At 42.6% G+C, this 27,256-nt stretch overlaps 2 protein-coding genes across 2 annotated transcripts; both read left to right on the forward strand.

Moving 5' to 3' along the window:
• The first annotated feature begins 239 nt into the window (after window positions 1-239).
• Window positions 240-15,732, forward strand: gng4 (G protein subunit gamma 4). The gene is made up of 3 exons (XM_082556992.1): window positions 240-747; window positions 2,011-2,116; window positions 13,545-15,732. Exons 2-3 carry the CDS (start codon window positions 2,018-2,020, stop codon window positions 13,671-13,673), a joined length of 228 nt encoding a protein of 75 aa, XP_082413118.1. The 5' UTR covers window positions 240-747; window positions 2,011-2,017; the 3' UTR covers window positions 13,674-15,732.
• Window positions 15,733-18,493: 2,761 nt separating this feature from the next.
• On the forward strand, window positions 18,494-27,256 carry b3galnt2 (beta-1,3-N-acetylgalactosaminyltransferase 2). The gene is made up of 12 exons (XM_082557764.1): window positions 18,494-18,794; window positions 19,346-19,472; window positions 19,887-19,987; window positions 21,863-22,062; window positions 22,316-22,411; window positions 23,396-23,506; window positions 23,624-23,702; window positions 24,183-24,366; window positions 24,701-24,826; window positions 25,022-25,181; window positions 25,262-25,318; window positions 26,264-27,256. Exons 1-12 carry the CDS (start codon window positions 18,686-18,688, stop codon window positions 26,399-26,401), a joined length of 1,488 nt encoding a protein of 495 aa, XP_082413890.1. The 5' UTR covers window positions 18,494-18,685; the 3' UTR covers window positions 26,402-27,256.

The raw sequence follows: 27,256 nt of genomic DNA on the forward strand, positions 1-27,256 counted from the left end.
TTTCTTTGTGTGCGTGTGTTGGGGGAGGGGTTGCGTTCAGGGACATAATGTAAGCAGAAACTCGTGTCGTACTGCACAAATCAGATCGGAAGCACGAACAGGAAAAACAAATTAAAATTTTAAAAGTTATCAGGATGCAAGCCACGCTTAAGAGCGCGTGCAGTCGTTAAGGGTGAGGCCATCAGGGGGACACGGTGATGTCAAAGCTGATAGAAAATAAAATAATAAACGATACGGGGAAAGCCTGCAGACCTGCGCTGCCTTTTGCAGCAATCAAGCTAATTAGAATCAGCCGCTCCTAATTTGACTAACAGGCAGCGTCGGTGCGTTTACGGCCACTCTGGACAGCTGAAGCTCATCCCGGCTCCCTGCTGCTGCTGCTCCTGGTCCACTGATCGAGTGCTCCCCGCCCCACAGCCTGTATCTGATCGTCATACAGAGGTTTCCCCCCCTGCTGCTGCTGCGTAACATCTCTCCAAGTCCAGCCGTGGTGCTCACCAAGACCTCACCGCTTGGAGCTCATCTTCCTACACGGAATACGCACTGAGCGAGCCGCCGAGGCGACATTTAAAGACGCCGAGATTTTTGGCTCCTCGGGTTCAGTCCAGACCGAAGCGAGGCTGGGATTTCCTCTTATCGTTTCATATTTGACAGATCTTTGTGTGTGCGCGCGTGTGTGTGTCTGTGTGTGTTGGGTGGAGTCAACCCGGAATTCTCCCAAATTGGAAAACCACTGGCACATTTCAGGTAGGTCGACGGCTGCAGGCTACATTAATGAGCGCGTATCCGACCAATGCAGGGATTTATTTCAAAATGTTTATCATCAGTGCAAAAATCATTGCTGCTCCTTCCCCCCCACCCCACACATGATGCATGGTTTGCTGTTTTCTGCTCTAACCAGGGCCGCAGCTCGCTGTGTGTCCACAGATTAATCTCCTCTTAGAAATAAATAGTCGCACGCGTTTTCACAGATCTGCATCAGCAATTAGCAGCATCGTTGCATTTGGATAAAACTGCACAGGGGCGAATACAGCCGAGCAACCCTCAGGATGGATGCATCCAAAGCAAACCTAAACGGAGAAGGCCCGATGGCTTCCTACGAGGGTGTGATTTAAAAGCTATAAATTGGCCGTAGAGCTGTGGAGGCTGGAGGGATGGCAGAAGAATTTGTCGTCTTCGACAGTCTGCTTTAAGATAAATACATTTTTTGTGTGATTTTTAACAAAGAATAGATGCGCAATAATAATAATGCATATTATCATAGAAAGGGGGATTGATTCAGCAACCCCTCACCTCCAGTGAAATGCTTCATTTCTTAAGGCAAATTATTAGAAAACACATCTGTGGGCACATCTTTGCCGTGGCTGCCAAACTGGGACATTTCAGTGGTGAGTGGGTGGGTGGGGGTGGCTCAAGGAGGCTAAAATGGGAGTAAGATGTAGTGATTGCGAGAATTGATCTGCAGAGCTGCAGCTGATGTACTCTTGAGGTGAAAGTTGAGAGGAGGAAGGCCAGCAGTGGAAAGATCTGCAGATCCTGGGAGGAACTGGGGAGAAGCTGCAGGTGCTTTGCTTTTCTAGGTGTACCAGCATAAACTCCTGCTGAAGAGCACTTGAGCAAAATACTAGGGGTGTGTGTGTGTGTGTGTGTGTGTCTTTCTCTCTCTTAATCCCTCCCAGCCCTCCACTCCTTGCTAACCTCCCCCCCCCCCGCCAGTTGGTCTAAATGATAACGTGACAAAGGAAGAAAAGCAATCATGCATGAGCGCTGGCTGAAAAATGACAAACCGCTGTCCAGCTGATGCCCACAGAGCAGCTTCTTCAGATAACAAATGGACAAACAAAATGGGTCCTTCCAAGTTTCACTGTGTAAAAAGGAACGGGTGGGGGTGAGGTTGTAGTAGAGTAGCTGCTCCATCAGGGTAGAGCTGTCGCCAGGGGGGTGCTGATTTAATGTGACGTTCACTGAGTCTCCCCCCCCCCCCTCCCTTGCATCTGTTTGGCGTCACAGGAGCACCATGAAGGACGGCATCGCCAACAACAGCACGGCCAGCATCTCCCAAGCCAGGAAAGCTGTGGAGCAACTGAAGATGGAGGCCTGCATGGATAGGATAAAGGTACAAAGCTTTATTGTTGTTATTGTCTGCGCACGTGAACAAATATTTTCACATCGCTTCTGTTACCAAGTATGCAATTACTCAAAAACCGTACCTCCACTTATCATGGAACTGAAAGCTTTGTGTGCCTCTAACATCGGCTGGGATTTTGGAGCAGTTCAATAGGCGCGTCTCGATGAGTGACAGTTCTCAGCAAGCATTTCATTTTTGCTCATTTTTGTCTGAATAAAGCACAAAATTAACTTTGCTGGCTTACAATTGGCAACATTATCACGCTTGGCTCTCATGGCTTCATATTTGCACACAGTAACACTGTTTAAAAGAAGAAATGGCCGGGATCATGGTGCCGTCGTCCAAAAACTGGGAAAAATGCATCAATTAGCCACACTGCATTGGCTTTTCCTCGTGTTTAAAATACTCACTCGTGCACTAAATCTGCATCCTTTATTAATGCACTAATTACTCCTGTTTGAATCACCGTTGGTAAACACTACAGTGCCCAGCTGTTTGAACGTTATTTATTTAATTTTTAAATGAATCCTCATTTCCACAGTGGGGTTGAATTGGCTTGCTGTCAGACGTATTGAGGTAGATCAAAATAAACCTGGCACAAAAAGTAAGGAAATTTGTCTTTGGTCAATTTCTTTTTGTTGTAACAAAAAGCCTCTTGGGAATAAATATTATACAGTTGGAAATCTTGTTTATTTTTCCTTAAATGGTACCACTTGGAAGGAAAGTGCATTTGTTCCGCCCATGAAAAACTTGCCAACTTGGCAAGCTAATGGACCCTGCTGCAGCGGTCAGTTGGTGTCTAATCCAAACATGCCACGTTTGACTGATTTGGTGCTTGCGCTGTAGGACAACGTCAAGCTGCAGAACCAAGATGCAGCATTATTTGGAGTGAGCTCTAGTACAATCTCCAAATTGAAGACGAAGATTCCGATAATGGAGGATGTCAGAGAAAGGCGGTGAAGTTGGCGTCCCAAGAAGACTGTTTTCCTCCCTTGTCAGCACTTAAGAACTGTTAGCAGTCTTCTACAGATTTGCAGGATGACAACGGCTCTCTACCCAGATGATCTAGAACAGGCTCCATGCCGGTTTTGTGGCGGCCTGTCCCGAGCCCTTCACCATCAGGCATGTTTGCACTTGTGTCACCAATACGTGCACTGGAACCTGAACATGTGGAGGAACACCATGTTCAACCATGAGTCCAGATCCTGCTTGTGCTTGCCCCTGCAAATCAGAGACTTCATCCAGAATTTGGGAGTGGAGTGGATGGTGTGGCATGCCGGCAGTAATGACATCAACCCCACTGAATACTTGTTTGATCAACTTGAGCGTGCTGTTCAATTACACTGACTTATGACAAATGCTGGTTGAAGAATGGGACACATCATGAGGAGGCGGTGCCAGTGTGACTGTATTTCCACAAATTTCTTTAGGCAGGTTTAGGTATATTTAGAGACCAAGACACACGCTGTACATAGGCATGGAAACAATGTATCACTAGTCCTGTTTAAACCTTCATCCCTGTGACATGGTCCACTTTTCTGTTACTCCAGCCTATTATGTTTTCTTGATTTAGAAGCACAGTGTAATAACTCTGCACTCATAAAACATTCAAGATAACATCCATGTGTTGAATCCTGGGTCCGCTATTACTGTGCACTCTTTGTCTCAGTCCATTATAAAAGCTTTAACCCATTTATTAGATGGCCTGGTCCAGTTGGAGTAAATCACTGCTATTATCTTCCCTCGTCTTTCTTGGATTTCTTTTCTTTAGAGAAGCGCGCCACAGTTTTGAGTATTGCAGTGCTGGCATTTTTGCCAGACTCGTGATGGATGCTTGGCGCACTTTTTCCCACCTTGCAACTCGACTCGGTGACAGTTCAGTGTAATTACAAACTTGCATATTTGTTATTTTGAGTCCCTGGATTGTGTAAAGTTGAATGAGGAATGTTGGGCACTTCTATAGATTGTGTATATAAAAGGTAACTGTGGTCACTATGACATCAGCAGGGCCTCTTGATGTTCTGAAGGAGTACCTCTGACGTAAGGCTGCTCGATTATGGCAAAAATGATAATCACGATTATTTTCACTGAAATTGAGATCTTGATTATTTGACGATATTTATTTAACCCTTACGACCTACTATAGAACCAAGTCCACCAGAGCTTATATATATATATTTTTTTTTTACATGTTGTAGTGCCATTTGTGGGAGCATTTCAAGTTGCTATACAACTATTATAACCCATATTTTAATAATATGTATGCGTTAAGTCCATAGTAACTACATTAATTGCAAAAAAGTGCAATAAACTACAAAAAAATTAAATCATTTTTGTTTTGTTTTTTACATATATTTCTACTTGGAGAAATTTAAGAGGTTTATCCCTCAAAACTTTAAATACAAAAAAGTTGCAAAAAATAGTTTACAACAACAGGAAATTTATTTTGAGTGTCTTCATAGTTTTATTTTGGAGATACACCAATTTTTATATACTGCAGGAAAAACGAAAAACAATCCTATGATGCAAATTTGCAAAGAAAACAGCATGTGCATCAAAATAAACTATTTCCAGCAGTGCAATTCGAGTTCTAAGCATCCCAGCAACTATTCAGAAAAGTCAAACATGACTTATAAAAACACCAGTATAGGCTTTTAAGGCCTACAAGTAAAAAACTACATTTTCCGCGAAAATGACGTCACTTCTGGTTTTGGGCAGGAAATGGCGGACATGCGCGATAATTCGCACTGACGTCTGTTTCACTGTGGGAAGTGTTAGGATCGGATCGGCAAAGCCTGTTTCTGGAATATTAGGTTTTTGTTCCTGCAAGCGCTTTTTATGCAATTTTTGCAAAGCTTTATGTGGAAGGAAACCGTGACCGAGGACAAGCTGATGTCATAAGATGTAAGTACAACTCCTCCGGTTTCATATGCAAAAAAAAATTATTGTGCTAGCTTACAGGGCTCAGGGTTCTTCAGGGATTTAAAAATAGTTACACAAAACTGAGCGTGCTGCTCTGACCGGCTTTAAAGGGTTAACAATGACTTTAAAAAATAATATAAAATAGTGTGCAACACCACTGAAGTTTTTTTTTAACCTCTCTTTTCAACCAACGGCAGTCACTCTCCAAATAACTTCTGCTTAGCTGGTCTCCAACCTTTTTTGCGCCACGGACCGGTTTATGCCTGACAATATTTTCACGGACCGGCCTTTAAGGTGTCGCGGATAAATGAGGGAGGGGCCAATAATCGGCTCAGTCATTTTTAATGATCGTTGAAAGCCCAGATCGTAATCGTGATTAAAATTCGATTAATTGAGCAGCCCTACTCTGACGTTCATGGACATGGTTGTGGATTGCGTGTGTCAGTTGCATATGTGGGGAGGGGAAAAATAAATGACCCTAAACTACCTCTTTATTTTAACCTGTTAAATGCATTTTAAACACAATCTTGGTTATGTAGTGGAAGGGATCAACAACCAATTTATAGCAATTAGAAGGGAGGGAACGTTCGTCAGCGCTAGCTAGTTGGCAAGTAATTGACGTTTGATGATGTTTGGTGTTTGTTAGTGAGGTTTGAGTTCTTGATTTATGGCTCTGACTGCAATCACTCAAATTAGCGACGTTCTACAAGTAACTGCCCTCTAATTTAAAAGCGTGGACAGATTTCCAGCACATCTTAATCACTCTGAGATCTATGCTGATGGGCTCAACTCATCTGTGATGACTTCTTGCAGCAGGAGACTCGACTCAACTGGTTCCATTCTTGTTTCTCTCACATGAAAAGCAAAGTTGCCAAGCCACTTTGTCATTTTGTAGTTAAATTGCATTCCTGCAGCAACCATGTCACACTATGTGGAAGAATTTCAAACTTATTGTAATTTCACCCCCAGCCGGTCACAGCAGATGGCTGCACCTCTCTGAGCCTGGTTCTGCTCGAGGTTTCTTCCTGTTAAAAGAGAGTTTTTCCTTCTCACTGTCGCCAAGAACTTGCTCATTAGGGCTCCTCTGACTGTTGGGATTTCTGTATTATTTTAGGGGATCTACTTAAAAGCACCTTGAAGTGACAGCTGTGATATGGTACTATTTAAATTAGATTAAATAGCCAGCATGATTACATTAAGCTGTAAACTGATGGCAGATGGACTCTGCCTTATTGGTGTTTCAATGCCAAATTGAGGACCAAAGTTGATCACATGAGTTCTCAAAATCAGGTCTCAATCTTTGAAGCGGCCATTTCAAAGGCAAAGAGACTGCAAGTTCATTGCACAATAATTCTGGTTGTGCTGACCACTGCTGTCTGATCCGCTAAGTGGGATCACTTCTTTTTAACTCCCCCAATCTGCATCCTCACATTTTTCTGAGCCTTAGTGATATCGCTTGAGTCAACATTATCAGATTTGGCCTAGTTCCCTGTCACATAAACCCTCAAACTACAACCGTTGCATTTCCCACCACTGACTTCCACAGCAGACTGTGACATGCCAATAAAATGCACGTGGGTCTTTTTTTTTTTTTTTTTTTTTTTTTAAATAACTTTAGTCCGATGTCTTCTGACAGGCATTGCACGAAGTCTCGGTTCACCTTATCATCGCCTCTGCTGTGCACAGCTTGGAATTCCAAGCAGACCAGCGTGTTAAATGTGAGGGATGAACCCGTAGGAAAGGTGGGCTATGGTGGCTGCTAACCAGCTCTGACAGTAACTTTCCACCAATTTAGGTCAGTGTGGCTGCAGGATTACTTCTCCACCACACACATTATTGTGAAACAGTATTGTTTCCTCATTAAACAACACCTGGTTAAATATTGACTTTTGCTCCCTGTGCACTCTTTGTGGTCGATCACCTCGAGGCTGTTGCTGCAATTAGACATCAGTTTGGTGCTTCCGTCCATTCCAGGCATCATTTTCTCGGTATGTTTACTTCCTGTTTTCTGTTCATGTATCTGGCATGTTGGGGCAATTCTGAACACTTTCTTTTATGAATGACTTCTTATGCAACTTAATGTCATCTCATTCAGTAGGCTCCTCGTGTGTTTGGGGAATGATTGCCCTGCAGATCAGAGGCTGTTCACTCAGCAATATAGCTAAGCATGGAAGCCGGCCAAACACCTTCATTCCTGCTCGGCACAGCACAAAGGCTGCTTACAAGCAAACCTCATAGTCTTAAAAAGTAAAGTGATCCGCCCGAAACTGCAATCAGTTTTAAGAAGATTAGGTATCAATTTGGGCTTCTTTCAGGTAGCTCATCAAAATAAGACCTCATGCGTTTTAAAGATATTAAGTGTACCGAACAGCAAAACCATTACTTGGCTTTTAACACACAGCATGTGTGCAATGGGACTGCAGCATTTTTGTAGACAATACAAACTCTAAAATGCCAAATTTTCATTGGAAAATTGCTGAAAATGTTGAATTTTTTTTAATTTTTCAACACAAACCAGCAGATTGAGTTCAAACCCATTATTAAAGAGCAATTCTTCCTCTGGTTTTGAAGCCTGTTAATAGCAATATCTTTATTATATTAATAAATCTGATGCACTTTGGCTACTTTTTGTGAGATCATTGTGGAGTCTGTGAAAAGTGTTTTTAACAGGACTCCATGCAGTATCCTCGCACTGCTTCCACAGGCACCGAGCCGCTCAGCCAGGATGCTGACAATCAAATGCACTTCATTAACTGATCATCAGCAGGTGTGAGCACCTCTATGAACGCAGCCGTTTTGGCAGTTTGCGTGTCTGGAGCATTCGGGTGTGTTAACGCAATCTGTCCCGGGAGCAGACGTCCCAGCAGTTTCACCCCAAAGGTCAGACGGTGCAGTGCTCTGACAGCCAAGAGCTTCCTCTCTGCAGGCATCAGTTAGCATGTTAAAGTTCATGAGTACATTTAGAAAATGACTGAACAAGTCTGACTTCTTTGGAAGAGTTGTCAGAAGATCATGCAGCACAACTTAAGTTTGCAAACTTGTAAGAATAATGGCGCACTGACTAGTAAGTACTCTATGTAAGGAGACGTCTTTACCTTAGAGTGAAGCAGAGATGATTGAAAAACTAAGACTAGAAGGAAATGAGGAAGGACAAAACGGCACGTGATCTGCCAACCTGAGATGGGGAAACTCACTGCAGTGGATGGGAAAATAAAAATCCAAATTCTCCAGCATCTATAGGATAATGCCAAGAAATCAATGTTTTTTGGGAGATTTAGGCTCTAAAACCATTCTAAATTTGTTCAAACTCTACAAATTTAGAAAGAGTGGTCCAAAATTTCTTCACAAGATGTGAGAGATTGATAGTCCAATTTGTTGCTGCCAAAGGTGGTTTTAAAGCTACTGAATCATGAGTGTAGGTAGGTGTGTCCCCTCACATGACTGTAAGTAGCCATTCTGACGTAGAGCATCAGTGTTCCCGAATCAAAACGCGAGGTTTCCTCCCCCGTATGCAACCGCGTAGAAGAACTTTCAGGTTTTGGATGGCAGTCTTATCAGACTGTCTATGCAGAAAGAAAACCCAGCATCAGAAAAATGGACAGTTTCCTTGTTGTTTTTTTTGCACATTATGTTCAGGCCTGCAGCCAGTTCTCGAGTGGATTCACAGGATGGTGCCAGAACGACAGCAAGGCAGCTGAAAAAATATTGTTTGATTCATAAATTATTGTCTTGTGACCCACGTCTCTACACGCATTTCAGCAGCATGGAGTTATAAATGGTTTATTGCAATATATAATGAGTCTCTTGTCTTAAGATGAGAATTAAAGTTTTACTGTCAATTTAGGATTTTATAGAAAAAACTGCTTTAATAACAACTCTATTCTTTAGCCAAATCCTCCTAACTTTGGTTTTCATGCAGGTGTTGTTACACTGATGTTAAGTATTGAGGATCATCTGCTTTTTTCCTCTTTTTATATGAAGCGTTAGCTTAGCTGTAATGGTGTTCAGACATTTTCAGGCAACATATTTTAAGCTTTGTTTAAATTTCCAAATTAAGGGGGGGGATCTTGTTGCTCTGCAAAACAGCAGCTTCAGTTGCAGCATGATTCACATCTGTATCATTTTCTCGGCGGTTGCTCAACGAAAGCGAGACAGCTGCTAGTATTTAATAACCGCATAGTGCATCAGATGTGGCGATCCAAATAATACTTCATAAAAGAACTCGAATGTGCATGGATATAAAAGCAGAGGGAAAAGGAGACTTGGCCACGCCTGGCGATCCCTTAAATTTAATTAAGGGATCTGACGAGGGAGAGTGTGACAAGAGCGGTCTCTGTGCTGCTGATTGAGGGATCACCACACTCTCATTAATTGCTCAATCAGCCAAAGGAATGTGATCTGTGCTAATTAGGAGGACTCTCCTTCCATCATGGGGCTGCGGTGTAATTACAATCAGTCTGGGCCTGACGACACACACTGAGCAGTACCACTCTCTGTCCTGTGAGCCTCCTGTTCAGAGCAGGAGCATTTGGCTGCAGTTGCATAATAATATAATGACTACATTTACTTTGATTATGAAAATAATTAAACTGTTTGCTTTGTTAGTGTTCACACTTCATGCGAGCTTGGATTCTCTAATTAGTGCCTGAGTTTGGTCTTTTTTTAGTTTTTAGGTAGCCATTTGGGGTACATTGTGTCTGAGCGACTAATTTTTATTTCAGCTAATTAAAGTTCTGTTAATTAACGCATTAGTCACATTATTCCAAATATTCAGATCACTGGTGGGTCTGTAAGCGTACAGTCACTGATGACGATTGATCCTCTCATGAATGCAGTGTTACAATTCTGCCAACTAAAGTGTGGCGTTGAGTCTTTTTTTTTTTAGTTTCAGCACAGACACCTCTGTTCTGAAATATCACCGTGTGGTGTATTGAGTATTAGGTGACTTAACAGCTTTTATCAGCAACAGAGGAACTGCAAAAGGGGATCCATGATGTAGGTGCAGACATAAATAATAGAAACGCATTAGCTGGAAGAAGGTGGCGACAGTACCGTGGCTGGAGCAGAAAGCTGACAGAATGATGCAGAGAGGTAGCCATGCGTGGTAACACTGCTGTGTCAGTATGCTTGGCTTTCCTTTTTAAGTTTCATGCATTGCACAGCTTATAACTAAACTTAACTTTGGGTTGGATTTTGCTGAAAGAGGTGCTCGATGGAAATGAAAGCAGCAGTGGGGGAAATGACTCCGCTGTGCATTTGTAGTTTGAACAGAATGTCGTACTTTCATGGGGTCGTTTTTAAAAGTAGTTCAAAATGAGAGATGCACTCGCTGTCCATCTTCTATAGTTACACTTTGCTTGTACTGGGTTAGAGCACAGTTTTGCCTTTTTAATGGCATCAAGAAGGTGCTTTAAACATTCCTCATGTTTTGGTCGATGCTGACATGAATGCAGTACAGTTGCTAACAATCTCCTGTTCAGTTGCATGCAAAAACGGGTTTGGTGACACTGGAGGCCATTTGAGTACAGTGAAGTCACCGTCATGTTTAAGAAATCAGTCTGAGACAGATTTGAGCACCTTGACGTGCAACAACACCGTACTGTAAGCGGTCATCAAGAGATCTGTGCACCGTGGTCATAAAAGGATGGACATTCAGTAAAAATACGATATGATGGGGTCTTAAAATGATACACAGTTGGTACTAAGTGTGCCAAGAAAATATTCCCTGCACCATTACACTGCCAGCACCCCTGAAGCATTGATACAAGGTAGGATTTGTCTATGGTCTCGTGTTTAAACCATATGCTGCCCTTCCATGTGAGTGTTGCAGCAAAAATCGACTCATGAGACCAAACATCATCCAGTCTTCTGTTGTCCTCGGTGTGGTCTTCCGCTGCTGTAGCCCATCTGCTCCAAGTTGTGACGGGTTGTGCATTCAGAGATGCTCTTCTGCACAGCTTGGTTGCAACAAGTGGTGATTTGACTTCGTGTTGCCTTCCTATAATCTCAAATCAAGTTTGGTTATTCCCCTCTGACATCAACAAGGCATTTTCACTCAGAGAACTGCTGCTCACTCAGTATTTTGTCCTTTAGACCATTCTCTGTAAACCCCAAATGGTGACCATCTCAGTAAATCACCAGTTTCTGAAATGCTCAACCTTGAAAATCCTTTAAATCGCCTTTCTCCCTCACTCTGCTCAGTTTGAGCATGATGACGTGTCAAGCTACACCGAGCTACCATCATGCATTTGGCTGATTAGAAATTATTTTTGCATTAATGAGCAGATGTACCTAATAAAGTGGCCATGAGTAGATCTAAACTGTTCTTGGGTTTTAAAAATTTGGGCAAAAGCTAACTTTCCAGTGAGAATGAATTACGATTAGAGAGTCTGCCATTCCTCTCAGCAGTCCAACCATGTGGAACAAAATCAAAGGCTTCACTGCTCCTTTCAGGATGGTCTGTGGGGACACTGGTGATCCCTGACCTTTTTAATAATGTCACATTTTTTTTAATGTGGCCAATATTTCATTTAATGGATAATATCGCCTGGACTGTTTGTTTTTGTGGCATTTAGCAAACAGCATAATGCTAATATGGTAAATATGGTTGATACTGTAAACACGATAAAGCTTCTTAAAGTCGGCTCGCTGACACTAGCGTTTGGCTCAAAACTGAGTTGTTGAGATGGCTACAGACTTTTATTCTTGTTTTCCGATTTACTGGCACAGCATGATGTACCTCAGTGTTTGCCAGACTGTGTGACCTGTGAGCGTATTGTCAAATTGTTGTGGTTGCCTGATGTGAAAGCAAAGCAGGCAGTAAAGGCTGTTTGTGGGGAGAGAGGGAAGAGAACATGTTTAATAGATTTTTTTTTTTTTTTTTTTTTTTTTTTAAATAGATATGGGTGTCCTTGTGGCTAAGTGCTTGGTAGGGATGTTGAAATTAAGAAACTGAATAACACATCCTGGTTTTCTGCCATTTCTTCTCTTTTTGTGGGATTTTGAGTTGAAACGGCTCCATTTCAGGCTGCAAGATGGTCGAAACGGTAATGTAACAATCCATGCTGAGGACCAAAGCTGTGCTATTCTCTTGTGAGAGCAGCAGTGGGTGAGGTGAAGTGGCAGGCAGGAGATCAGATGGCTCTGTCCTCCACATAGATCCCTGAGCCCTCGCCAGCCCTCTGATGCAGCTGCTCCTCTGCTCTCCATTTGCCGCCTCCCCTCCCGTAACCTCCCACTCAATTCCCAGTTGAAAACCTGCATTCACATACAGTCTGACTGTACTATAAAATTTATGGTCACCGTTCGACTTTTTTTTTTTTTTTTCTTTTCATTTGCCTTGGAAGATGTCACATGCTTCGTGCTATGCTTGTTGAAGTCCCACCTTAAGACCCGTGAGTTACCTCGACGAGCTTTCTCGCCCTGGTTCCTGAGGCTCGGGTAACGGTCATCGGTGCAGTCGCTACAGGCGCTGACAAATCGGGAACATCGGCAATATGCAAGTTGAAAGAGCCTTACAGCAATTTGCCCAGGTCTCATCTGGTGTGAGTTTAACTTCAGAAACATCTGCTCTGAGAATGAATAAATGGTGAGCTGCAGAGATGTGTGAGCTTATTCACCTTGCTCTCAAGAAAAGACGTTTGGGCCTCGTCCACTAATATTTGCACTAAAATGTTTTTACCCTGCCCATAGTCTGAATTTGATTGTACAATACGAATTAATTCGGTTACTGAAATATTGATGGGTCACTAGTTTGAAAACTTTACCATGAATACTTTGATGTGTGCGTACGGTCCGACGTCTGCGAGTTACTCAAACCTGTACTTGAGCTGGACTTGAGCACTGATGGGGTCTCCACACTCTGCGCTGACAGCAAGGTGAAAGGTTTCGGTCCTCTTCAGCTCAGGAGTCGTTGATTTCCAAGATATTTCATAACAGGACTGTTTTTTCACTTCATGCCCAGAGAAGGGTTACCCTGCAACTTCTGAACACTGAGCTCCTTCACACTGGATTTCATGTGACTGCATGAATTTCATGAGCTGCAGTGACCGTTTCAACCTCTTTAGCTTTTAAGCACCAACTAGGGAAGCTTCTCACAACCGATCTTTGTCTTATCTCTTAACAAAGATACAAAGAAAGCCAGCATTTAATTGATTCTGGGGAAAAACTAATCATCTGGTATAAATTGTGTAATACGATGTTATTCACTATTTTCTGGGGGTCCTTTATGCTGCTTTGCAGCTAAAGTGCAGAGATCAGAAATGAGATGCAGCTATGGCCCCAGGATGAGTTTGAACTTTGAAGCCATGACTACTGAACTTTAGTAAGAGAACACTGGAAGCAACTTTAACAACATGAACATTGATTGAAAATCTGAAATGCAGGACTGCGTGTTTCTGGTAGCACCCCCAAAAAACGGCCTTGAAACATCATCACACAGTTTAAAGAATAAATCTGAAATGTCTGATCAAAAAATTTCTTCTGAATATTTCAGGTATCCAAAGCCGCCGCAGACCTGATGGCATACTGCGAGGCGCACATACGCGAGGACCCCCTCATCGTGCCCGTGCCCGCCTCCGAGAACCCCTTCCGGGAGAAGAAGTTCTTCTGCACCATCCTCTGATGAGCTGCTGGTAGAGCTGTGCAGGCATGGCGTTGCCTGGCTTCTCTGTCTTCACCACACCTGAAGCTACTGGCCATAGGCATTGAGCTGAGTTTTGCCAAGGCGGGGACACTCTGTTGTTGGTCAGCTCTGCCCCTGGTGGCTGAAGGTTTTGGGGGAGTCAGCTACCAAACTGGCAACCCAGTGGGCGTATAATGTCTTGTTAAATAGGTTTGTTATTGCTTTGTTATTAGAGAAACAGCCTTGCTTAGTGCTCAAAGAGATGAGAGATGTTTTGGTTTTTTCTTTTTCTGTGCTAGATTTGAACTTGCCTCAGGAAACAACTTTGCCCAGTGTTTGACTTTTTTTAAAAAACATTTATTTCCCCTTTTTCTTTCTGAATAAAAATGTGTAGGTCTTTGTATAAACTCAATCATGACTTGTGTTAGTGTTTTTTTTTTTTTCGTTTTTTTTAAATGGCTCTCAATGCACAGATGTAACTATTAGTAGCAACACTTAAAGCACCACTAAAAATTCGACGACTTCCCTCAGCAGTGGTTTCAGTTTCAGCATCGACAATTAACCCACTCGCTTTAGCACAATCTGATTCAGATTAAAGCCCAGAAACGGAAACCGTATCTCACAGTGAATAATTTCCGCTGCACTCTCAGTAAGAATGAGGCGGCCGCACGTCGCGTTCTGCTGCAAAGAAATGAGTGGACTGTTTTTTGAAAGGTGCAGAGCTAATGTTTCAACAGCCAGATGAGTTCTTCGGGGTTATCACTGTGCAAACAAGCCCTTAAGTCAAGAATTATTTATGAATCTGCCACCTTCTGCCCACTCTAATGCATTCTAACTTTGCTTCTCGGTTTGATTTGCTCTTTTCTTTCGAATCTGAAAAAGCATCAGTTAATCCTGCAGCTCTCTGCAGGAATAGATATAAAATATCATTATTATTTTATTTTTTTGCAGGACATCTTGTTCCCTTCAGCAGTCTCTTAATTTCTGGGCATGTTTCCTGAGCCTGATTCTTTTCCTTTTCTTCTTCCTTTTTGCCTGTCCTAGAGTGAATGGCGAGGCCTTTGACATTAATACCAAACTGGAGGCCTGCATGTTTCTCTGCTCCTTTTTGACAGCCTCCTCTGTTTCCGAGGGACCGTCAGTCTCTTCGAGTGTACAGTATGTTACGGTGCCAACTTCTGTGGGAGCGGTGTGATCTTCACACTGTGCTTCCCGGAGCCTTTTCTTTTTCTGTTCTGGGTTTTTTCTCTTTTGGAAGAAAAAAAGCACACTGTCGAAACATTTCCTTTACATGGTAGTTGAATAGCATTTGCTGATTTTTATGATGACTTGTTCTGATCGTTATTAATATTGTTATCAGTAGTATTAACGAATATCTGTTGCACAGCACTGACAGCTACATGACGTGCAGTGCTCCTAAGCCTGTATGATACGTAGAGAAAAAGAACGTTTATAAATCATGCAATTATTGATACTATCGTGAGTATTTTTTAAAAACAGCGCTGAGGGTCGTTTACATAATGGGGTCCCTTTTTTCTTTTCTTTCTTTTATTTGGAGGTTCAGGCTTTTTGCATCAAGGTTTCTATCATCGAAGGGGAGGGTGAGTGGGGACTTCCTTTTTGGTACTTGAATAGCCATTGCATTAGGAATCAGTCTCTGATACTGGACCGTAACAAACGCAGACTCAATTGTCTTCAGGATAATTATCGACTTTATTTCCTATCTGAAAACCTGAGCTGACCTCAGGACACTCTCGCTGACCTCATCTCAAGGATGGTGCCAAAATCTGAAAAGAAATACGACGGCTAGAGATGAATATTGCATGGATTTATTTCTATTTATAACAGAACTATTATGATATGAAATATTGCCTGTTCATTGACTTTTCTGGGTGCTACTCTGCACATAATAATCTCCCTGGAGTCCGGATATGTCAACAACGTGCAGCTGTATTCATGAATGGTATTATTGTTTTTTTTGGGGGGGGGGGAATAAATAGCATTTACATAGCAGACTTTGTAAAAATCCTTTGACGGATCAAATGAATTAAAAGAAAACGGCAACCCACAGTGTGCTGTGTCTTCAGTATTTTTCTCTCTTTCTGGCATCTGTCTGATCACACCGACAACATGCTGCAAATCGTTCTGGGTCTCGCAGAGGAACATCGTGTTTCGGTGTGTATTGGAGACCTCCTGTGGCTGAGCTGAACCATGGGCCATCTGGATGCACTCTTGTGTTTTTTAAAAAAAGAAAAGGATTACGATTCAGTTCAGCCTTGGCCAGTTTGCCTTCTATTCTGCAAATCTAAAGCGGGAGGGCATTACATGTGCTGGGTGACAGCACAGTTTGCACGAAGAACGGCCTCGATTTTTATGATTCGAGGTATCCGCGGCTGACATCAGCATTCACGTTGTCTGCTGTTGCTCCTTCATGTCTCCATCCATGCATCCATTTACATCCTCACTGGGGGAATAGGCCAAAATTACAACTTTCCACCTAATTTAGTTGATAGTGGTTATTCTATTTTTAGCCACTTTTCACTGCACTTCATGGTCTGATGATCGGGTCAGAGGCAGAATTGGTCTTTTTTTTTTTTTTTTTTTGGACAAACAAGGAAATCAACTCTTGCGTGTTGATATTATGAGAGACAGCAGTTATGATTTAATGCACAGCACTGACAGTTTTGATGAATGACACTGAGAAGGTGAATACTGGTATCTCTTATTGATTTTTTTTTTTTTTCTTCGCCCGGTTGATCCCAAAGGGCTAGGATGTAATTAAGTAGTCAGTGTTATAGTTTTTCTTTTCTTTCTGTTTTTTTTTAAGGCTTGGGACCAGCTGTGCTGTTGATTATCTACATTTATTTCACATTTAAACCCCAGTGAGAGGCAAAGTTTCTCAGTCAGCATCTTACAGTGAATGATGGGCTCCTCCATGAATACGCTTCTGGTTTCTAAAGTTGAAACGCTTTTGTTTTTCCACAATCTGAATAATCTTGATCTCTGTCAATCTACACCTTAAATCTCTTGGCAATTATATTGCTTAAATTTAGTTGTTGGTCATGGCTACATCAAAGTTAAGAAAAATCCTTTTGCTTGTGGAAACGATATGCGCTATTGAGAAGACAAATGGTGTACCCAAAAAAAACCCCCCTAAAATTAGGTCCCTGCATCATTGCAGGCACATTGTTCCCATGTGGGACCTGACTGGATAAAAAGAAACTTTTATAGATGTGGAGGGAAAGTACAGTGATTCCTGAGTGGGAAAAGATGAGAAACACAAGTTGGAATAGTATAAATAGAGTATGAACTCCACATATAAATAAGCAGACTCTGATAGACGAGGGCTGGAGAAGCCACAGCATTGCGGGATGTTTGGATGGGTTTCAAGGACCCCTGAACATGCTATGAATAGCCTTTTCCTTTCAAATGAATAATGTGTTGCGGGGAGAGAACTAAATCATCCTAATGAGTAGATCTATGAATAAGAGTCCAAAAAGAATTATATAATGCACAGGAAAGTAATTATCCCTGGGGCAGAGGGTTATCTAATATTGGATATCTGCACTGGAGCAATTTTCCAAATTGAGCAGTGAGGCCCCCAAAGTCTACCAGAATAGTAATAATTCCTGATAAGATTATTCATCTACAGGCACAGCATGGTGTTCTGCAGCAGCTTCTCAATGAATTCTGCTCAGGGCACTGACATGCAGCACATTGCAGTGTTTCCCCGTCACATTATTTTTTCACTCCGAGGGGCAGTAAGGTCTCTGAAATGGCACTTGTGAAATGCTGGAATTCCATTAAAATCAATACAAATAAAATGTTTACAAGCACTATAGAGGGCTTGTTTGTTTTTTTTTCTTCAGTGGGGTGATCCATTCCTCCTCCTCCGGGAAAACACTGGTGCTCTCCGAGTCAAAAGAAATCCTCCTCAAGCGTTCGTCTCCATGCACAAAAGATTCCATTTAAATGATTTATGTGCAGCACAGGGGAACAGCTTTTGATAAAGTTGCGCTCTTAATTCTAGAACACATCACCTGGGTTTAGAGAGGATGAAATGATTCATATGTTAATTTTTGTCTTTGCTTACAGTGTTTTCCTCACTTTACTGTGTGGAGTAAAGGAAAACAAACCTACCAAACTGACATGTCTTTATGTGATAATCATGGGATGGGACGCACCTTTAGTGTTTTAGCGTTTCATTTGTTTTAGGGACATGGGATAAAATATTTAGTGAACATACTTAAATTAACATACTCTTGACTTTAATATGATTTGAGTGGAAAATAAAACAGCACGAGGCTGATTTATTTTTAATGGAGACACATTAAATGCTAGAAAGTGTTGCCTGCTGTTGTCAACACATTTATCTTTGTACACAGTATGATGGAGGAAAGGGAACCGGACCACTGTATCACATAAAAACTTTTTTTTTTGGCCCTAAATATCCAGTATTTGTCACTCTAATTTGCATCTTTTTTTCCATGCTAGTCTAGCTAAGTAAATGTACTAGATACATGTACTTTATAGTTTTATTTCACTAGCTAGAGTTTTAAAAAGTAATGTAATACTTAATATTTTTTAAATACTATTACTATTAATCCTACAAATAATAATATTGATAATAATGAAGCTATGTCAAAAGAATAAAAGTAATTTTATTAAGCTGAGAAAGGACCAGAACATACATTTGTATGATTTATTATTTTTATTATTAACCTAGAGAACTGCTATATCAAGTTTAAGGCTCGTTCGATTGGCTACAGGGTTGAACTTCACCTCCCAGAGTGCACCGCGGTAGGGCTCCTCGTCTCCCATTGGTCTCGCTCATCGAGCAGCGGAGGCAGACATGAGGCAGTGGTGAAAGCCCGGCGGAGAGCTGCGGAGCTGAAATGAAGCGCACACACGGAGCAGCTCACACCGCGCAGCACCGTGCGGCTCGAGGAAGGTAGGCAGGCTCCGCGCCGCTAAAGCTGAAGGCTGCTCCGGCTGAATGAAGGGCTCCGTCCATGCGGAGGCTAGCGCTCTTTCTGCTTCCCTGTGCTGTCGCCGTCCTGGTGCACTTGTGGTTGGCACAACGACCCTCCTCCGCCCCGCTGGACAACAACACATACTCGGGTACTTTTTTAGCCACTACCCCGGGCTTTTACCTCCTCAGCTTCGCAACTTTTTTTCCTTTCGAGCGGCTGGTTAACTTTGCCTTTACCGCCCCGGTGTGGTAGTTTGCTAGTTAGTGTGTGTGTGTGGACAGGTAGTTAACGGCAGTGACTGTAATGAGTGTTTTCTAATGTGTGTTTTACGGAGGAAAAATAGGTGAATGTAACATTTGAATAGTGCGGGGCGTTGCTGGGATAGTCCCTCGCCGTGTTACAGTGCAACTACTGTGCTCCGTGGCTGCTTGAAGCGGGTTATCACTCATTATCAGCCCTCACGCTGGCTGTGTGAAGCGGCTTCACCATCAGATCAGTGTAGACTAACTACCTTTTAATGCACGAGGACATTAATCTTCACGGGGTGCATCGCAGTAAGTCACCGCAAACTGAGTATGAGAGGAAAACAGGTCTGGTTAGATTTCTTTTTTTTATCCATATGTTACATCTGCCCTTACATTTTGAGTACTCTGCTGTTGTGTGAGGTCATCTTCAGTGAAATGTCTGTCTCCAATGCAGATGAGCCATTACCTTTCTATGAAGTTTTGGTGGGGGTGCTGTCAGCAAGACATCATTATGAACTGCGACAGGCGATAAGAGAGACCTGGCTGGGATACCTCAGACACCACCCCCACTTCCAGCACAGGTCAGCAGGCTGGACCTTCAACTTCACAGCTTTTCTGTTTGTTTTGATTTGTCTTGCCTTTCTTTTTCTCACCATGTCAAATTCATATAGTAGAGAGAAAGGGAGGGGGGGTGAAGCCAGCAGCAGCTGGCAGCAAATAACTGACAGCCCCATCAAGCCTTTTATCTTTACCTGACCAGCGGCCAATATTGTTCTCTTTCATTCTTCCTCTTTGTCCATTTCCTTCTCATTGAGCGATCCGAGCACAGATAAGGTGTGATGGCCTTTAAGCAACCCCCCGGTAACCATGGCAACGCAGGGTGGATAGATGGACAAGCTTTAGAAATCTTGTAGCCGAATATTGCACAAACGGGGGGATATGTCACAGTGTTTGTGGTGTTGTTACATATTTTTTTGTTGTTTTCTCTCATCCAGAGTGGGGGTGAAGTTTATCGTGGGGGAACATGGGTGTCCTATACCAGAGGATGACCGAGAAGATCCTTACTCCTGCTCCCTCCTGAACTTCACCGAGCCAGGTAAAAGAGGGGGAAAATAGAAAAGCAAAAGAGGGGAGAGGCATCTGACTGCAGCTCTAATTCTCTCGGCAATCTGTTGCTTGCGTGCACGGTCGTCAAAGGGGAGCGGAGGCAGGATAACAGCAGAGGAGTCGAGAGAATGAGAAGAATGGCTGTTGAGAAAAAGAGTGAAACACCTTTTTATTCATGTGTTCCCACAGCTCAAGGACAACTTTCTCTTCCTTTTGTATATCTAAGGCCAAAGCAGAAATGCTCACTGCTGCAGGGCTGAGGGAAGAGGAGGTGGGGTAACTAGAACTGCTTAACACTTAGAAAAGTAGAGCTGCACAAAGAGCAGACACTATATGAAATAATTTAACTCCCTCGCAGTCAGTTTTGAACATTGGCAGTAATTGTTAACGTCTGTCGCCTTCGCCGAGCCCGTCCACTTGAGCCGGCTTTCTCCACTTTTACTGGCGTTAAGCTGCCTTCATGGAAACATAATTACAGCTCATCAGAATGGGCTTTTCACACAGTGGCCTTTGGGGTCATGGCAATGCGTTACATATATATTTATTTATTTCTTTTTTGTTCCCCAGCCCTTTCTCTTGCCCTCCACTGCGTTAATGGCTGTTGGTTGTTGACGTGATTTGCTTCAGAATGGCAGGCAGGCTTTGGGTGCGCGTGATGCTCCGTGTGATTGGAAGAGAAAGAGGCAGTGGCAGCTTTTTAAGCACAGTCGGGGTACCTGACGCAGGATTCAGGTCAAAGCGCGCGTCAAGTGGACAATTAATTGTGGCGCTGAAATGTGTTTGTTTGCTCTGCGTTCATCACAGCGATTTTTATTTATTTATTTATTTTTTTGGACTACAATAAGGTGAATGCTAATTAGCTTCTCAGAGCAGTAATCCTGCTGCCGGCAGAAGGTAGGTGTGTGTGTGTGTGTGTGTGTGTGTGTGTACGTACGCTTTGAATCCAGGAGAAATAGTGAGATATTTAATGATGTTTGAAGGTTTTGAGATTTCAGAGCTGATATAAACACTACAGCATGAGATGAATGGACTGATTGACATGTAATTAAAGATTTTTGTCTTTGCCTTTGAATTCTGAACTATTACAGAAAACAAGCACTTTAAAGACACTGAGTTCTTTTTTTTGTGTGTGTTATTTATTTATGTACTTATTCTTTTTTTTAGACTGAATGTTCATCCACTAGCCAGTAATAAAAATAATGGTTTGATTTATGATCTATTTAATGAGCCATGCCCAATGCAGCCTATAGTTGGTGCTTGATATTGAAGTAATTGCCCATAAACACCCTTAGCGACAGAAATGTAATGATAAAAATGTATGATAGTTTGATAATCACATTTTTGTCATGTTTCCGGGGAATAAAGCATCGATCAAAATGATTTGTCTATTGTCTCTTAGTGGTAGCACAATCCTGCGGCTCAGTCCCATTCAGCTAACGTGAGAAGCGTTTGGCGTGATAAAACCTCTGCTCCTCTTCGCCTCTAATTGTCTTTATTTTGGAAGGAGCTGTAGAAGCTGTGTAGACTGCACATAAAGTGAAAGCGGGGCAGGGGTGGGGGGGGGCTTCGCAGCTTCGCTTTAACAGCCTCGATCTTTTCATTGATCTCTCGGGTAATAAACTGCTCTTTTGTAATTAAGAGAGCACGCTCACAAGCAGGGGCTCGCTTTGAAGACAGCCGTCCTGAAGAAGCGGCTCCTCAAAGTGCTGATGGTGTAGCTTTCCCAGAGTCCGCCGCTTTTTCCGAATGCTTTCTCTCGTCTCTTCATCACTAGGAGAAAAAAAGAAAGATAGTCAGCATGTTGGGATTGTAATAAATTTCATGTGTGCTTGTGCAGTGACTCGCTGCCCTCTCTGTGTCCCAGCGGCAGGCCGGGACGGAGAGATGGAGATTGTGACGGTGTCTGATCCCTCGCTGCTCGCCCCCTCCGACGTGTCTGCCATCGCCCTGGACTTCAAGGTGCTCCACCCGGTGGTGATAACCCGGCTAGGGGTGTTTCCCAGCGGGACCCGAGCCGAGCTTCAGAGCAACGTGACGGTGAAGCTTCTCCAGCTGGACCAGGAGGTAACGTGGCTTTGGCCTGTGAGCATAATGCATCGCGTATGCTGCGTTTCTGTGGAGCTCGGTAGAAACGCAGCCCGAGGGCAGCTGGAGGACTCTGTGCTGCTGCTGTTTGTTGAACAAACTTCAGCTCATTTTAGAGTCCTGCTGTTGACAGAGCAGTGTGTGGCTGTGTTCAGTATGAAGGACGGCATCTCTGTGAATTCTTTATGGATAAAAAGTTTGAATATTTCTTTTTTTGCACTTTCTTCTTCAGGAGGCTGTGGTTACTGCTCGCTTCAGCTCCATTAGCACGGGGACCTTGGTGAACTGGATGTGGTACAAACCAGTGGAGCAGTTCATCCTGCCGAAGGTCAGTTTGTCGCTGATCCTCTGAGCTGTAGCCACGACTAAAGAAAAATGGAGTAAAAGTCCTCCAGTCGGGAATATAAGTCTTCAGAAGCTGTTTTAGTTTATTCTATTTTTTTTAAGTACTAGAAAGCTACTTTCAGCTGCTCTTATTCACAACGGGTCACTACAGCAGGTAGCTCTGCATATTTGATTTGACAGATTTGTTTTAATTTATTTTTTAACCTGGATTTTCTTGATGCAGCCACAAAGGGATTTGTGTCTCCTCCTGGAATCAAACTAGGGATCTTTGGGTTGTTTTCATTAGCTCTGCTTGGGTTGATAACTGTGGAGGAGACGAAAAGAGAAAAACACACGAGACTTATGGAAGTTCAGGAGTTTATAAATTTATTTAGCAGAAGGGATTTATCATTAATGTGAATGGGTGCCACATGCAGATTTAAAGAGGTTAACCCCCCAAATCAGAGGAGGACACATGAAGGCATTCATGTGTATGAGCTCACTCACTGAGGATGATGTTAAATAGAATAAGTATCTGTTTGGAGAGCCAAATTTTGGAGAGCCTCGCTTCATTTTGTCCTCTTATATTTATATAACGGTGACCTCGCGCTGAATTTGATGTTTACCTTTGAATAAGTAAACATCCCCAACCTGAACTGATGCAGAAAAGCAACACATCAGTGCATAAAAAAGTGTTTGATGCTCACGATGTCCTGGCTTTTAACACGCACCGCCAAGCGAAAGCCGTCCCCGTGTCTGCACGTACGCCTGGCGGTGATGTCAGGGGTACAAGAGTACACCGGTACATCGCTGCAGCAGAGGCTAGGTTCAGGGGATGTTAAATTAATCTTTCATCAACATTGTAGCGAAGCATAATGTAATCCACTCTAAAGTTTCCAAGTCTGCAGTGTCCTTGATGGTAGCTAATTACATCATTCAGATGAGATGGCGTTGGACAGCACACCCATAACATCTGTCTTTATTCCAGGGGTTTGAGGGGACGCTCGTCTGGGAGAGTCTCGACTCTGCCGCACTGACCACAGTCAACTCCTCCTCCGTGCAGCTCAGTGATGGAGGAGGCGTCCTAAAGATCTCTTCTGTATGTGTTCGCACACAGTATCTAGAAGGAGATATATGAATAACGCACTCTCATTCCTCTTTCAAGTTTCCAATAACTTAAAACTTTTTTTTTTTGCTCTTTTTCTTGGAGTTGCAGATTGCGGAGGGGATATTGCCTCATAGAAGTGCTCTTGGATTTCCTGGTTTGGCTGGAGGCTTCACATTTACTATCTATGGTTAGTCCTGCAGCAGAATAAACTTTGCACTTTTTTTATATGATAATTGTGTGATCAAAGCCACATTTTTAAAAACAGACCAGATGTAAGAGCTCGAAAAACACCGCTCACCGTGCTGCAGGCTTTTTGTATATGTTCCAAATAGAAAATAGCATTTTCATAGCCTCAACACCCGGCTGTTCCAGTATTGATTTTACCTACATGTGTTTGCATTTTGAATCTTAAGAGCAGATTTGGTGTAAATCTGTGCAAAACAAAATTAAATCCATCATTCAGCATCTCTGAAGAACCGAACTAATGGTCCATTGTGCCAAACGTTATCATTTTTTCATATCGTTTTACTCGATGGTAATTAAAGTTATTATACCTCAAGCGCCTTAGGTTATTAAAAAATTTGGGCTGAATAAATATAATATTTGCACAAAAACTATTACAACTTTTTCTCTGATTACCCCGAATGTTTTCCTCACTCTGCGTCAGATGGAGACGGTCTGTCAGAGCTCCTGCGGGGCCGCCCAGCCAGGATGGAGCGCCATGCCTCCAGGCTGAGGGAGGAGGATGCCACTTTGCAGGAGGAAAGCCTCAGGCATGGCGACATGGTGTTCGTAGATGTGGTAGACACCTACAGGAACGTGCCTTCCAAACTGCTTCAGTTCTATAAATGGTATGCCAAGTGCTAATGACTCGATTCTCTGTCTCCAAATTGCCTGGGCCCTCTGAGGAAATCAGCAACCTGAAATGAAAGTGTGCCGACGCCTCAAAATGTCTCACTGTTAAAATCACGACTGCAGTCGCTCAGTCAAGAAGTAGAGTTCTGAGTCATCAGATAAAGCAAAATACACAGAGTGGTCTTAAGCTGTGATGTGATAAGTGTTATACTTATTTGCAGACCTCCTGCCCTTCATGCTCGCTGGTATTTGAAAGTAAATCCACTCTGGGATATTGTATAAAATCAGAGGGTGGGCTTTAATTAAGGCTGCATATTCCCTCTCCGGCAGGTCTGTGGGAAACGCTGACTTTAATCTACTGCTGAAGACGGATGATGATTGTTACATCGACGTGGACTCTGTATTAATGAAGATTGACCACAAGGGTCTCAAACGCAGCAATTTCTGGTGGGGGAAGTAAGTACAGTTCGGCGTCCGGTACTGTTGACAGCGTATACTTTGTGTCCACTTGTGCTTACAGTTTAACTTCAGTGCGCTGTCAGCTGAGTTTTGGAGCGAAGAAACGGGAACGCTGTGCACGGTTAAAAAGCTGATAGGTCACCTGAAATGGAGACTGTATTTGATGATGATGTCTCTGCCATCCTGACCCAGTTTCAGGCAGAGCTGGGCAGTGGATCGCATTGGGAAGTGGCAGGAGCTGGAGTACGCGAGTCCAGCCTACCCGGCGTTTGCCTGCGGCTCTGGCTATGTGGTCTCTCGTGACCTGGTCCAGTGGCTTGCCAACAATGCAGAGAAACTGAGGGCCTACCAGGTAGAGTACGAATGCTAAATAAGAGCGTCCGACGTTCATGATCATAATGTGAGCAGCCCATCCTGGATGTCTCGTTGCAGGGAGAGGATGTGAGCATGGGGATATGGATGGCAGCTGTTGGGCCTCAGAAATATCAGGTGAGAAGCTGAATGGTATGAACTGCCAGCTTTAGTAAAACATAAATGATTTGTTTTGCTTTATTATCAGTCTAACACTGGCATAAAATACAACTTAGCCCAGTGCTTTCACTTTCCCTTATCAACGTCAGACTGATAAAGGTCAGCGTCTGGCATTAAGAAATGTTAGAAAGGTACAGATATGAATGTGTTTAATGTGTACATTTTTCTTAGAATATAAATGGCAGCTGAATTCAAGCTGTAAATATAAATGGTACTTAAATTTACAGCAATATTGATAAGATACTGTGTATTAACACATAGTTTTGTTTTTTTATATGACTTAGAGCTGTTAAACAATGTCAGACAAAGAGAAAAACAAATAATAATAATGGATTGGATTTATATAGCGCTTTTCAAGGCACCCAAAGCGCTTTACAATGCCACTATTCATTCACTCTCACATTCACACACTGGTGGAGGCAAGCTACATACTGCGTAACAAAAAGAAAACTGCACTCTTTTGTACTCACTATTGGTCCTCTGAGCTTCATTAGCCAAACTTTAGCATCTCACTAATAGGCTCTGCAAGCAAAAGACACAACGTGAAATAAAAATGTGAACTGAAATGATAAAACCCCCTCTCACCCTTGAGTTCTTTAGTCTGCTAAGCACGTACAATTTGATTTCTGTGGAGATTTCTGTGGCATGAACATTTATGATTGTTTTTCTCTTACCAGTAATTCAATATGCGGTTTGCTTTACAGCTTAACATTTTTATTACGAGCATGCGGCAAAAAAGCTTTGCTAGTGGAGTCGCAGTTTAAAGGCGTAATTGTGTTAACTGGTTTAATGTTTGTAACCTGGAGCATATCAAAATAAAATACTGCCAATTTAACCCGAGAGAAATGTGACCCAGCGTCCGCCTCATAATTGAATAAATTTTATTCCCCTTCCTGTTGCCAGGATCCCGGCTGGCTGTGCGAGAAGGAGTGCTACCTGGACATGCTGTCGTCCCCCCAGCACACGGCCAAGGAGCTGCATGTTCTGTGGGATAGGAAAAGAGCCTGTGGAGACCCCTGTGGATGCCCCTGGGACCACTGAATGTGGTTCACACTACACTCACTACGTGACACTGTGGGTAAAATGCACTCGACACTAGCTGTCAGGTCATTTTCTGTAATATTTTTTTCTTAAAACACTAAACTGAGCCATTGTCAGTTACTAGAATTATGATTATTATATTATAAAAAAAACCACTTAGATTTGGAAATGTGGGACACTCTGTAGGGAAAATAATGTCAAACTTTGCAGGTTCGTAATATTAACAACATAAACCATTTGCAGCTTAAAGAAAAAAAGACCTCACCTTTAGCTGTAGCATCCTGCCGGTATTTGTATCATGAAGTCGGTTATTAAATTTGAAAATGTCAAAATGTGGGAAGACTGCAGATGAAAAGATGCTTTATTAATGTAACTGTCAGGGATGGTACAAGAACCATGTGCAATACCAGCGTGTGAAGGTCATCATGTTCAGGGTGATTGCTGTGAGACTGAGTACTTTATTCTAATTGTTGGTACTCTGGAGACAGAGCTGAACCTTTTTTTGGTTTAATGCAGATATTTGATGGCGTTTTAACGATGATTCCTCTGCATTGCTATGTTTTGTAAATTTATTGTCTGAAGCTTTTCATCTTCTTTACTGTTTGTAGGTTTATGATGGGCTTTCTCACAGACGCGCACACACAGTTTGTACTGTAATTGTTATTGTGCAGATAGTGATGTGGCCTTACTGTATTTGTTAGGCGTCATACTGTACCTATGTTAACACTTGTGATATTAACAGATTTTTTTTGGGGAACTTGACAAAGCAGTTGGAGCGACTGTGGAATAGACTCACTCGTTTAACACGGTTTTATGAAAGCCTCCTCAAAGGTAATAAAGAACATTTAAGAGAGA

Source organism: Aulonocara stuartgranti (assembly GCF_965226115.1).
Source record: "Aulonocara stuartgranti genome assembly, chromosome: 13".
Classification (NCBI taxonomy): domain Eukaryota; kingdom Metazoa; phylum Chordata; class Actinopteri; order Cichliformes; family Cichlidae; genus Aulonocara; species Aulonocara stuartgranti.